The following is a 14,162-nucleotide window of genomic DNA, read 5'->3' as shown; positions in this document are numbered from 1 at the left end:
TGTTGAGCTTTAAGCCAACTTTTTCACTCTCCTCTTTCACTTTCATCAAGAGGCTCTTTAGTTCTTCACTTTCTGCCATAAGGGTGGTGTTATCTGCATATCTGAGGTTATTGATATTTCTCCCGGCAATCTTGATTCCAGCTTGTGCTTCTTCCAGTCCTGCGTTTCTCATGATGTACTGTGCATATAAGTTAAATAAGCAGGGTAACAATATACAGCCCTGACGTACTCCTTTTCCTATTTGGAACCAGTCTGTTGTTCCATTTCCAGTTACAACTGTATGCTTTTGTTTTATTATATAGTATGCCACTCTGAGTCTTTTGGTTGGAAAATTTGGTCCATGTTCTTTTTTTAAAACTTATTTAGTTTCTCTTTAGGGAATTTCCTTTGGTTGTCCTTTAAGGGTTGGTTTGCTAGTGACACATTTGCTTATTTTTCTTTTCATCTGAGAATGCCTTATTTATTCTTCATTCCTGAAGCATAGTTTCACTGATTATAGAATTTGCGATTGACAATTCTTTCAGTCCTTGAAAGTTGTGCCACTTCCTCCGGGCCTTCAGTGTTTCAGAAGAGAAATTTGCTGTCATTAAAACTGATGTTCTGCTATAGATAATTTATCTTTTCCCTATGGCTTCTTGTCACCCCACCATGGCTTCTTTTAAGAATTTTTCTTTGTTTTTTCTTTTCAGAGGTTTCATTATGATGTGTTTTAGCATCAGTTTCTTTGGATTTCTTAGTTCTTTCAGTTTTATATCTTTTTAGTTCCTTTAGTTTTATATATTTCACTAAGTTTGGAAAGCTTTTATTCGTTCTTTCTTTAAATACTTTTTAAGTCCTACACTCTCTCTTCTCTCTTTCTGGGACTCCACTAACACAAATGTTACTTCTTTTGTTGTTGGCATAAAGGTCCTTTGTGCTCCATTTAAGATATTCCCTATGATACCTTTTCAGCAAAATTGGAGACTAACTTTCACCACTTCCTTGGCTGCTACTGGAGGTAGCTCAGTTCTCATCTGTACCCCCACTGACACAACAGAGGGGCATAGTGAGGGGAGGACTGACTCCTGACTTATCTGTGTAAGGTGGAGTGGAATCTTAGCTTCCTGATGGGTCCTGCTGGCATTATCACAAGGTGAAATGGGATCCATGTGCCGAGTAGATGTGTCTTCTACTACTTTATTCTGTAGCGGTGATGTTGGTGAGGGTAAAAGCTCAGCTTTCTATGTGGGACCTGCCAACACTGGGGGTGGGGAAGATCAGAATATTGACTCATTCTGTGTGTCTTTGATGTTGGATGAAGGTAGAGGCTGTGCCCAGCACTGGACGCTTAACGACAGTGTGGGTAGGGCGGATCAGTATCTACCAGTTCTGACTCTCACTACCTCATTAAGTCTCACTGCTGCTCAGTGGGTATGAAAGTTCAGTTTCCCACTGACACTAGGGGTGGGGAAAAGTAGAGTGCTGACTAATCCAGCTCCTACTGCCTTGTTTAATGTCATTTGGAAGTAGAAACTCAGCTCACTGTTCAACTTTGCTGAAACTGTTTTGGTGAGGGAGTTGGACCATCTATTTCTACCACGTGGGCAATGTAAGTTCAACTCTCTACTTACCCCTATTGAAACCATGAGGTGCAAGTTTTCCACTGATGGTTGGCTGAATAGAAGGAGGATTGCCAAAATGATTATTTTCTTAGGTCATTGTTTCCTCTGCCCTTCGGCTTGGCAAAACAAGTTTTGCTGATGCCCGTTTTGTGTGTATCATTTGTTCTTTCTGGGTTGGAGGCCTTTGTACCATCCTGTCATATATAGGAAGCAATTAGGAAACAGAGAACTCATCGCTATGCTGCTTTTAACTCCCAGGGTCACTAGGCAGTCCACCTATCTCTTTCTGTCTTTTAAAATCTTCCTGTGCTTATTTTGTGTGTTTTTCCAGAGTTCTTAGTTGTAAGAAGGAGGACCTGGAAATGCAAGTCAGGCTACTCCATCTTGGCCAGAGCTAGGTATCTTCATATTAATTTTGACACACTACATTTTAGCCTATAAACTTTTAATAATTATGGCTATTAACTGTATACGTGTATACCTCAGGCTGTGACATTTTGAACCATTGTAGTAGAAGATTCATATTTATTTTGGGCTATTTTGCTCCGTGTCTTTGGACATAGGCCCTCATTTTTTTATGTGTATGGAAAATACTGAACTAGATCCTTGAATGTTCATTCAATTAACATTCTATAATCTTATGATCATTAAAATCATTTTTTTTTTTTCCTTTTTTGCTAAGGTAGTGTATACTTTTGGTACTAAGGGGAAAAGTACTTGGACTTTGGAGCTAGGCCTATGTTTGGATTCTGAAAGATGGAGAGGCAGTTTTTACTTATCCATTAGACTGTTGACATCAGAACCAGTTTGCCTGGACTTGCATCTTGGCTTTACCTTTTGTCTCAGTTTCCTCATTGATAATATGGGAATGATAGTACTGATCTTAGGGAAAGATTAAAAGAGTTATATCAAAGGCACTTATAACAGTGGTAGCACATAGTATACATTCACTTCAGTTCAGTTGCCCAGTCATGTCGGACTCTTTGTGACCTCATGGACTGCAGCACGCCAGGCTTCCCTGTCCATCACCAGCTCCCAGAGCTTACTCAGACTCACATCTGTTGAGTTGGTGACACCATCCAACCGTCTCATCCTCTGTTGTCCCGTTCTCCTCCCACCTTCAATCTTTCCCAGCATCAAGGTCTTTTCCAGTGAGTCAGTTCTTCACATCAAGTGGCCAAAGTTTTGGAGTTTCAGTTTCAGCATCAGTCCTTCCAGTGAATATTCAGGACTGATTTCCTTTATGATGAACTGGTTGGATGTCCTTGTAGTCCAAGGGACTCTCAAGAGTCTTCTCCAACACCACAGTTCAAATGCATCAATTCTTCAGCTCTCAGCTTTCTTTATAGTCCAACTCTCATATCCATATATGACTACTGGAAAAACCGTAGCTTTGACTAGACGTTTCTTTATTGGCAAAGTAATGTCTCTGCTTTTTAATATGCTATCTTGGTTGATCATAGCTTTTCTTCCAAGGAGCAAGTGCTTTTTAATTTCATGGCTGCAGTCACCATCTGCAGTGATTTTTTTTAGCCCAAGAAAATAAAGTCTCTCACTGTTTCCATTGTTTCCGCATCTATTTGCCATGAAGTGATGGGACCAGATGCCATGATCTTAGTTTTCTGAATGTTGAGTTTTAGGTGAACTTTTTCACTCTCCTCTTTCACTTTCATCAAGAGGCTCTTTAGTTCTTTGCTTTCTGCCATGGAAAACTAACCAAAATGATCACATGGACAACAGCCTTGTCTAACTCAGTGAAACTATGAACCATGCCGTGTAGGGCTACCCAAGATAGGTCATGGTGGAGAGTTCTGACAAAACGTGGTCCACTGGAGAAGTGAATGGCAAACCACTTCAGTATTCTTTCCTTGAAAACCCCATGAACAGCATGAAAAGGCAAAAAGATAGGGCACTGAAAGATGAACTCCCCAGGTCGGTAGGTACCCAATATGCCACGGGAGATCAGTGGAGAAATAACTCCAGAAAGAGTGAAGAGACGGAGCCGAAGCAAAAACAATACCCAGTTGTGGATGTGACTGGTGATGTAAGTTAAGTCCAATGCTGTAAGAGCAATACTGCATAGGAACCCGGTCTATGAATCAAGGCGAATTGGAAGTGGTCAAACAGGAGATGGCAAGAGTGAACATTGACATTTTAGGAATCAGTGAACTAAAATGGACTGGAATGGGTGAATTTAACTCAGATGACCATTATATCTACTACTGTGGGTAAGAATCCCTTAGAAGAAATGGAGTAGCCATCATAGTCAACAAAAGAGTCTGAAATGCAGTACTTGGATGCAGTCTCAAAAACAACAGAATGATCTCTCTTTATTTCCAAGGCAAACCATTCAGTATCACAGTAATCCAAGTCTATGCCCTAACCAGTAATGGTATACATTATATAAATGTTGCTTTCTGACTGTGGGGCCTTAGGTCAGTCTTAATCTCAGTTTTATCATTTGTAAGATAAGGATAATTATACCTACCATGAGAGGTCATAGGAATTAGATAATACACACACACACACACACACACACGTGAATACACTTTGCATAGTAATCAGTGTCATGTTTATACTTAGTTATAGTCAATGAGAATTAGATTGTAAAATATTTTTATTTTATAGGTTTTTGAAAATTTATATCTTCTAAATAATTCTTGATTTATTTTCTTCCCTCAACTGTATAGAACGGAAAGATGCTGAAGGATGGGAAACTGTTCAGAGAGGAAGGCCTGTTCGTTCACGATCAACAGCAGTGATGCCAAAAGCTTCATTACCAACAGAAGCATTAAGATCAAAGGATGACAGTGATAAAGAAAATGTACATCTTTTGCCTGATGAAAGCATACAGAAGAGTGAATTTGTTGGAGATGAACCTTCTAATACTATAGAATCTCAGTCCAAGGACCCAGTACACTCATGTGATCATCCTCTTGCAGAAAGAACACAGGTAGTACATTCTGAAAATCCTTTAACTGCTTTTTATATGGGATATATATATATATATGTGTGTGTGTGTGTGTGTGTGTGTGTGTGTAGGAATGTCTTAATTTTTCTACTTCATTGCTTTACTTTTATTGTGAAAAATTTCAGATCTATAGAAAAGTTGCAAGAATAGAATAATGAACCCTCTAGTACTCTTTTCCTAGATTCACAGATTAACATTTTGCCACAGTTTCTTTTCTCTCTTTATTTACGTCTTACATTTGAAAGTAATGTACAAACATCACAGCCATTCACCTTTAAATTCTACAGCATGTATCTCCAAAGAACAGAAAGCTCTTTTCCATAACCACACTATAATAATAAAATTCAGGGAATTTGACATTTATATAATATTGTTATCTAAACTTATAGTCTGATTTTCAAAAATTCCAGTTGCCCCAGTAATTTGTAATTTTCTTCACAGAAATTTTTTCCCTGATCCATGATGCAGTTTAGAATCATGCATTGTATTTGACTTTGTTTCTTTAATATCTTTGACCAGCATCAGTTACTTACCCTGTCTTTATTTTTCATGACATTCATCTTTTAGAAGAATACATTGCAGATTTTTTTGGTACAATGTTCTTCAGTTTCTTTATTCATTATTCACTTTGGCTTATGCATTTTAGACAAAAATAAAGTGATTGTCAACCTCACATCTAAAGATATCATACCGATTTGCCCATGTTTGTTGACTTTGATTACTTGGTTAAAGTGGAGTCCTCCTGCTTCATTTGTAGTGTTATTTAAAGTGATGAAAGTAAGAATCATTTTTCACTTGCTCTACTTTTGTTTTCTACAGTCCAAGTATAGAGTGATTTGCTAATATTTAAAATAATTCCTTAAGATTAATATTCCCAGTCCTTTTTCTTTTAGTCCATTTGAAGTTTATTTTACTTGTTTGGTTAAGCAGTGCATTTTTGAAAGATATTTGTTTACAAGAAAGTTTATGTTCACTTAGTATAGTTTTCTGTAAAGTCATTAGTGAAATATAAGAGATTGATATAGGTACAGAGACTAAGGAAAAAAGTTGTAAAATAACTGTAATATTTCTCAGTCCAGAATAGTAGCTTTTTAAAATTTTCTTCTTTTACCTGTAGAATATTTATTTTTTTTTAGACTCCCAAGTTTTTCTTAATGATAATAATATCTCTTAATCCTGCGTTGTTTTTAATGTTTTATAACTGTTTAATGTGTATATGTTTTATGCCCACATGAGATTGAAAACTCCTTGTGGGTAGAATCTTATGAAAGTGTGAAAGTGAAAGTCACTTAGTCGTGTCCAACTCTTTGCAACCCCGTGCCAGGCTCCTCTGCCTATGGGATTCTCCAGGCAAGAATACTGGAGTGGGTTACCATTCCCTTCTCCAAGGTGTCTTCCCAGCCATGGGATCAAACCCAGGTCTCATGCATTGCAGGTGGATTCTTTACCACCTGAGCCACTAGGGAAGCCCATATTGCCTTTTAATTTCCCGTAATATGGAACAGAGTCATAGGCACATAGTAACTTTACAGTACATAGCTATTGGGTAAAACTTTAAGAAACTTTTAAATGTAGGTAAGTTTGATGAAGAAATCACTTTTTACATCACTTTACCAACATTTAGCATTTTTGCTAGCATATATTTTAACTATAAAATTTAACATTATAAAAAATGTGCTAATTTTGTGTAAAGAATAAGCTTACATGATTTTGAGATTTTAGAAATAGTCTATGCATAGAGCTTATGAGTAATTATTGCTGAATTATTTCAGTATAAAAGTTCACTGCTTATGGTGGCCAAGCTAATATTAATAGCTGTGTTTTCTCCACTCTCATTCTGAAAATGGAATTAGCATATTCATATATTTTGACCATTACTTTATAATTTAGCTTTGATTCTGTTATTTAGGTTGATACTGGTTTTTTAATAAACAGGATTGACTATATTGTAAAGATCAGTAATGCTAATATAAATATTACTGAAAAGATTATAAACCATGATGACTGATGTATGGATAATGTTGATAGCAATATAAACATTGTGATGCTATTTGAATAATGCGTATGCTAAAATGAACACTTTGGGACACTTTAAAGTTATAACCAATAGTAGAATTTTTAAAGTAGTTTATAAGACTTGGCCAAGTTTAATATTTACATAAATACTATATCAAACTGGGGTTTTTATGGCCACTGCAGTGTTTATCTGATGTTTATTTAAGTAGTGGTGTGAGTGAGTTTTAAATTCACAACTTTAGATTTTCGTTCTTCTCCTTGGAGTTCATTACTCTGAGTACTGAAAAGCATAGTGCCGTTATTTCTGTACTCTGTTAGAAAATGAAAATAAAGTCCTGTTTCTGTTCACTAAACTCTAAAATTTTTAAAAGATGTAGCGTATTTTTCCTAAGCAAAAGTTGTATTTGGTTTTCACATTTCTGTTGCTTTTGTGTTAAATATTCTTAAAGGGGAATGGAGAGGCTATTGAAGTCCAAAGAATATGAATTGCTTAAGGAGATTGCTTGCTGACATATGCTCTACCTTTTATGGTGTATTTTTCTTTTAGATCTAAGATTTGGTATTGTGTACCATGTGAGTCTTCATGAAAGATACTTTGAGGTTGTGTTAATGTTATCTAAAGAGAGTGAGTTCCATGTTTTGAGTAAAATGCCTTTAAAGTACATATTTGGTGAGAAGTGCCTTCATTTGATATTAGTTTTCATAAAAACTATGTAAATACCTTTAGTTATTTGAACATAAAGCATAATATTTATTATACTTGTGACTAGATTTCTTTTGTGAAAGCATATAGTATAGCCATCAGGAATCAGCCTAATAAAATAAAATGCAATTGCAACATATATTGCTTAATTTCTTAAAATACTTGAGTGTCCTTAAACATAGTAGATATGTAAATAAAATTTGTGGCTGCTTAATGTTTCTTTTCTAACACTTGAAACGTACCAAAATAATGAGTGATTGGTCTTTTACAGCCAACTGCTGCTTCACAGTTTGTGGGTTAAGCAGAATAAGCTTTTCTAGAGTGAAATAGTTGGTGAGTATTTTTTGTTTCCTCTGATTCATTCTACAATATGTTTTGTTAGTTCACAGTGAGTACACTGGATGATGTCAAGAACTCTGGGAGTAGTTTCTTACCAGACAATTCTGTTCAAACTTCTGAAATACCTGCTGTTCACATTGATACAGAGTGTGTTTCAGTTATTCAGCAAGCTGACACACCTTCTTTACAAGCAAGTGAAGACAAATTTTCAGCAGAAAAAGCAAGAATAGAAAGTGAAATGGATCCTTCAGATATTTCAAATGTGAGTGCTGCTAACTTGGTAAGAACAACTTCTCAGAATTCCGAGTAGATATATTAAAGAGGCAAAAATTCCAATAATGAAAAATTGTATTGTGCATTTCTTTACACTTTACAGAGCACTTTTAAACATAGCATTTTATATGTTATTTTATGTTAACGTGTTATTCTTATAGCAAACTTTGGATGTCGTTAAGATTCTTCTTATTTTGTATGGGGTGGAAATGAGACTGTGAGAGTCAAGTAACTTGCTCAAAATCATTTAGTTTTTGTATGATTTGGTCAAATGTTCTTTAGCATTAAGAAACTATAACATTAATGTCTTCCATGCAACATCTACCACTCTGTTGGGAAATGGTGCTTAATGAACTTACTTTTAAAATTCTCTTAACAGAGTACTTTACATAGTTATCATTTGGAATTGGTCTTTAAGATGAAGTTTGCCATCCCTATTGCTGAATCTTTAAAAATGCATTGACTTGAAATTATTTATAGGATTATGTTTTTAGATGAATAGTTAATTCTGCTCATGTCTTTCTCTTTCGCACTTAAGTAGTAAGATAACTTGGCCTGAGGATAGTTCAGAATAGGTCATGCTGGCATTTTTAAAAAGTAATTTTCAAAAGGAGTAGCTCCATATAAAAAGCTGTTGAGAAAAGTCATTCCAATTTTCATTTTTAAATGGCCACCATATACTATAATTTCTTTTTAAACGTAGTGCTTTATGATGCTGAAAGGTGATGTCAGCAGATGGTGCGTGTGTGCGTGCCCAGCAACTTCAGTTGTACCTGGCTCTCGTGGCCCCGTGGTTGTCAGCCAGGCTCCTCTGTCCGTGAGATTTTCTTGGCAAGACTACTGGAGTTGGTTGCCATGCCCTCCTCCAAGGGATCTTCCTGACCCAGGGATCAAATCTGTGTCTTCTGCATTTAGGTGGATTCTAGGTGGATTCTTTACCATTGAGCCACCAGGATTAGGCCAAATCATATATCTTAGAGTCAGATTAGATATAGATGAAACTTGATATGAGTTGTTTAAGGAAAATAAGAGTTATAGTAATAAGAAAAACAAATTAATATTTAGATTCCTTTGTAAAGGAATAAGGGTAATTTGTTTTTAACTTATATCTTTTAGTGTGAATTTTTTGAAAGTTAAATGTAATTACTGTCATATAAGTGAATTTAATGTACGGGGTAGAAATTGATATCATAGATATCATATTAAATTTCATAGATATCATATTAAATTATTTTGTGTACTGAGTCTGTGAGAATCAAATTTCAAAAGAGGAAAAACATCCTATACTTAAGTAAGCATAAAAATGTTTTTTAAAAATTCTTCTCTAATCATTTTTATTTTGATCACATAGGTAAAATTAGCTTGTGGTGGAACATTGAAAACCCTTGGTTATTTTGAGTGTGACATTACATACTTGAAAGAAAATAAGTTCTGCTTTACATATGAATATTAGTATATTCTTAGAAGTTTTAGAGGAGTTTTAACCAAGGTTTCAAAACCAAGGTTTTCAAAAAATTTTATGTTTTTAATTTGTCTTGGCAGTGATACTTCTGTGGGTTGCTCTAGATAAGCACCTCATTGTTGAGATTCTAAGTGAAGAATTATAGAGAACTGTGGTTGTATTGAGAAAACTCTTTCCTTTTTTCCCTGTATATAATATTGTCTCATAGATGGTTAGAGTAAAAAAATCTGCAGTTCTCTTATTTAACAGAAAGCTAAGCAAAAAATGACTGTGAGAACCTTTATGTTTAAGGTCCATTTTTGCCAGCATTGTAAAAATGTGCTGATATAAATCCTAGCTACCCTGGATTAATTTTTTTAGATTTACTGAAATTCCAAATTTTAATGAAAATTTAGAAATTTAGGAGTGATGATGTATACACATATTTGTTTGAATTTCACAGTGTGGAAAATAGTAGAAGTTGTATGTGGATAATTAAATCATTTCATCCATAAGCTGTGTTACTATGTTAAAATATTTTCAGGTCTTAAAAGACAAAATAGAAATGTTCTCTGGAGAAGATAAGATTAGGAAGGAAATAAGCTCATGTGAGAACATACTTTCTACAAAGTTAAGTCTATTCAACTTTAATAGCTTTCTAATTACTGGTATTTGTGATGTTGTCATGGCACCTTAAGAAGTTAATTTCTGTAATATTCAAGAGTTTATAGAGAAAAAGCTTATGATGCAAAGAAATGATTTCTCATCTAAACTCCCTTATCCCATTCTGTTCCCCAGGGACAATCTTGTGTGTTTTGAGGGAGTAGAGTATCAACAGGGTAGATGAAGTTGGGAGGGGTGGCTTTAAGGAAGCTACCAGTGTTTAGGCTTCAGACCAATTCAGTAATAAGCTGAAGCTCAAGCACTTGCATTTTTAATACCTTTATTGAGGTGTTATTGATTTTCAATAAACTTCACATATCTAAAGTATATACATTGATATATTTTGACATGTGTTTATACCTATGAAATCATCACTACAATCAAGATAATGAAAGTATCGATTGCCTCCAAAAGTTTTACATTCTCTTCTGTCATCCTTCTTTCTGCTCTTCCCTGTTTCCCCTACCCAGGTTGTCACTACTCTGCTGCCACTACATACTAATTAGCATTTTCAGAATTCTCTGTATATGGAATAATATAATTAATGTAAATTATGTAATGTTTAGCCTCTTTCACGTAGCATAATTATTTAGAGATTCATTGACATCACTGTGTATGTTAATAGTTGCTTCTTTTTCTGTTGTCTTTCGCGGTACTCTCATATGCGTGCAGCTCAATACGTTCATCCGTTCAGTTGCTGACAGATGTTTGTTTCCAGTTTCTCTGTTATGAATAAAGGCACCATGAACATTTGTCTTTGTTTTAAACATATGTTTTCATTTCTCTTGAGGAAATATCTAGGTCAGTTTGGTTGATAATATTGTTCAGGTCTCCTTTGCCAATGTTTTGTACCTGTTCTATCAGTTGAGAGAGAGGTATTGAAATCTCTGCATGTATCTGTGGCACTACCTTTTTAAAACCAACTTTATTGAGATATAACTTGCATAATATACAGTTTATCCATTTAAAGTGTACAGTTCAATGTTTTTTAATATGTTCACAGAGTTGTGCAAATGTGACCATGATTAGTTTTAAAACACTTCATCACTTCAGAAAAAACCCAGTGTCCATGAGCAGACCTCTCTTTCTCCCCACCCTCCCGGCCATATACAGCCACTCATCTGTCTTTCTCTCATACAGATTTGCCTGTTGTGGACATTTTATAGAAGGGAATACAATATGTGGTCTTTGTGAATGGTTCCTTTCACTAAGCATATTATTTTCAAGGTTCATCTGTGTTTTAGCCTGTACCAGTATTTCACTCCTTTTTATGGCCAAATAATATTCCATTGTTTGAAAAATGTGAACTGAACCATATTTAATCCATTCATTAGTTTATGAACATTAGGTTTTCTCCACTTTTTGGCATTTGTGAATAATGCCACTGTAGGTATTTGTGTACAAGTTTTTGTGTGAACGTATGGTTTCGTTTCTTCTGGATGTACATCTAGTATTGGAATTTTGGGGTTATATGATAACTTTCATATGGGCTTCCCTGGTGGCTCAAGATGGTAAAGAATATGCCTGCAATGCAGGAGAACTGAGTTCGATACATGGGAAGATCCCCTGGAGAAGGGAGTGGCTACCCACTCCAGTGTTCTTGCCTGGACAATTCCATGGACAGAGGAGCCTGGTGGGCTACAGTCCATGGGGTCGCAAAGAGTTGGACACAGCTGAGCGACTAACATGTGGTAACTTAATTTTTAACCTTTGTGTGAAACTATCAGACAGTTTTCCAAAGTGGCTGAACCATTTTACATTGCCATCAGGTTTATTTTGTTTTGCAATTCTGTCAGTTTTTGCTTCCTTTGTTTTGAAGGTCTGTTCTTAAATTCACAAACTTTTAGGATTGTTTTGTCTTCTCAATAAATCAACTGTTTTATCATTATGAAATGACCGGCTTTATCCCTTGTCATATTTTTTGTTCTGAAACCTACTGTGTCTGATATTAATAATTCAGCTTTCTTTTGATTAGTGTTAGTATGGTAGCTCTTTTATTTGTAATCTGTTTATACTCCTCATATTCAAATTAGGTTTCTTACGTGCAGCATGTGGTTTGGGGTCTTGCTTTTATCCAGATTTGAGTCTACTAGTTGAGGTGTTTAGACTATTTCTGTTTAATGTGACTATGAATATGGTTCTTTTAAATCTACCATCTTATTGTTTTTCCCTTTGACTCACCTATTCTTTATCCTGCTTTTCCTATTTTTCTCCCCTCTTTTTAATTATATTTTTAAATTTGTCTCCTTTGTTGGCTTAGTAGTCATAAATCTTTGTTATTTCAGTTTTTGCCTTAGCATTTCTAGTATACGTGTTTAGCTTATTATAGGGATTTATCAATTAATTCTGGTACATATTATTTGTATTACATAGTTCTAATGCATAATTTTAAATTAGGTGTATATGTTCAAAAATATTAACACCATTACGGCATAATTTTTTTATGTTCCTTTTTAAGAATGGTGTTTTTCTTTTGTTTGTAAGATATTTTGTCTGTAACTGTTTTAAATTTTGGTGCTCGAATGAAATTCACACTTTATCATTAATAACAATACCTCTTATTTATATAACCTCACAGTTTGTCACACACAGTGGTCTGGTAAGAAAGTAAGTCATGGGTTATTGTATCATTTTTTGGAATACAGAAGAGTCTCTTGCTTTTAAGAAATTTCTGAGTCACAGAGCTGGACCCCAAGTTTTATAGTTCTTTATCAATGCTATTTTTATGTATATGTTGAGTATATGATTAGAAAAGAAAGACAGAAATAATTACTTGACTTTCCAGTCTACTGATGATTCTTCTTATTGTTTGTTTTTAACTTCATAGTCTATGGCAGAAGTCCTTGCTAAAAAGGAAGAGCTAGCAGATCGCCTAGAAAAGGCCAACGAGGAAGCCATTGCCAGTGCTATTGCTGAAGAGGAGCAGTTAACTAGGGAAATTGAAGCTGAAGAAAACAACGATATCAGCCTTGAAACTGACAACGACAGTGATTTTTCTGTGAGCTTTTAGCATTTTTATTCTCTGGGTGATTGAGACATACAATAAGCAATAGGAAGTCTTTTTTAAAGCACTTTACCAAGTGTTTTTTATATATGATGCAATTGACAAGCTGGAAGTTAGTTTCTCATTTTACAAATGAAGAAATTGAATCTCAGAGTAAGTAAAACATAACATTTCTCAGATTATAAGTATAAAGATTGAAGAAGAATCTAAGACATCTTTTTCTATTCTACTGATAAAAAGCAAATGATACACTGCCTTGCTGTCACTAAGCGCTCATGATATATATGTTGATGATAGGGATTTCTTAAAGAATGAAAGTAACCATGAATCTTTCAAATATTTTTCTATTAAATTTTAATGCCCAACAAGTACTTTTGAGCTTTTCTGATGTATACTCTGAATATTTCAGAGTTTTATGTAGTAACAGTTTAAGGCCAATACTTTGCTTTTAAAATTACTTCATTCATTTCTGCTGTGAATGTTGGTGTTGGACTGTTTGCTAAATGAAATATATGAGCAATAGGTAGGAAATTTTCGAATATAGTTCATTTTATTAGTTTATAATTGGTTCAACTATCTTTCAGTTTTTCTTATTACATTTTAGGCCAGCATGGGCAGTGGCAGTGTATCTTTCTGTGGTATGAACTGGAATGATGTCCTTGCAGATTATGAAGGTAATTTATGTGTGCATGTGTGTGTGTGTTGTATGTATAGGTAGAGTGGTACAAAGTAGATTATGTTAATACATGTGGTTTTTGTGTAACATGAATAATTTATTAGAGTAGGATGCCTTTTAAAAGTTGGTTCTCAAAAGTTGGTTTTATAGATTTACGTGGTTAAACAGTAACAGTGGTTTTCTTTTTTCTGAAAATAGCTCGTGAATCTTGGCGCCAAAATACATCCTGGGGGGATATTGTAGAGGAGGAACCTGCTAGGCCTCCAGGACATGGAATTCACATGCATGAAAAACTTTCCTCACCATCTCGTAAAAGGTCTGGCCTTTGAAAATTAATTTGAAATGTTTCACAGGAAGGGAGCTAGCCATTCTTAATTATTAAATGGAGTCGTTACATACTGATACTATTTTAAGGTACATTATTCAGGACAGTTTCAGATCTTTTGAAAAGTGACAAGGTTTTCCTGAAATGTTA

At 34.8% G+C, this 14,162-nt stretch overlaps 1 protein-coding gene across 9 annotated transcripts in view; it reads left to right on the top strand.

The window, feature by feature from the left end:
* The window catches only part of SCAPER (S-phase cyclin A associated protein in the ER), a 413,812-nt gene that overhangs the window by 102,410 nt on the left and 297,240 nt on the right, over positions 1-14,162 (top strand). For 7 of the 9 annotated variants that reach the window (XM_055556200.1, XM_055556198.1, XM_055556193.1 and 4 more), the window contains exons 9-13: positions 4,292-4,554; positions 7,674-7,910; positions 12,835-13,005; positions 13,616-13,685; positions 13,886-14,003. In XM_055556200.1, the coding sequence (XP_055412175.1) occupies positions 4,292-4,554; positions 7,674-7,910; positions 12,835-13,005; positions 13,616-13,685; positions 13,886-14,003 (859 nt within the window). The remainder of the gene's footprint in view (positions 1-4,291; positions 4,555-7,673; positions 7,911-12,834; positions 13,006-13,615; positions 13,686-13,885; positions 14,004-14,162) is intronic. The other 2 variants (XM_055556199.1, XM_055556197.1) reach the window with 1 other exon arrangement.

Source organism: Bubalus kerabau, chromosome 19 (genome assembly GCF_029407905.1).
Source record: "Bubalus kerabau isolate K-KA32 ecotype Philippines breed swamp buffalo chromosome 19, PCC_UOA_SB_1v2, whole genome shotgun sequence".
Classification (NCBI taxonomy): Eukaryota; Metazoa; Chordata; class Mammalia; order Artiodactyla; family Bovidae; genus Bubalus; species Bubalus kerabau.
The sequence above is the reverse complement of the archived record's forward strand: the minus strand, read 5'-3'. Positions and strand labels throughout refer to the sequence as shown.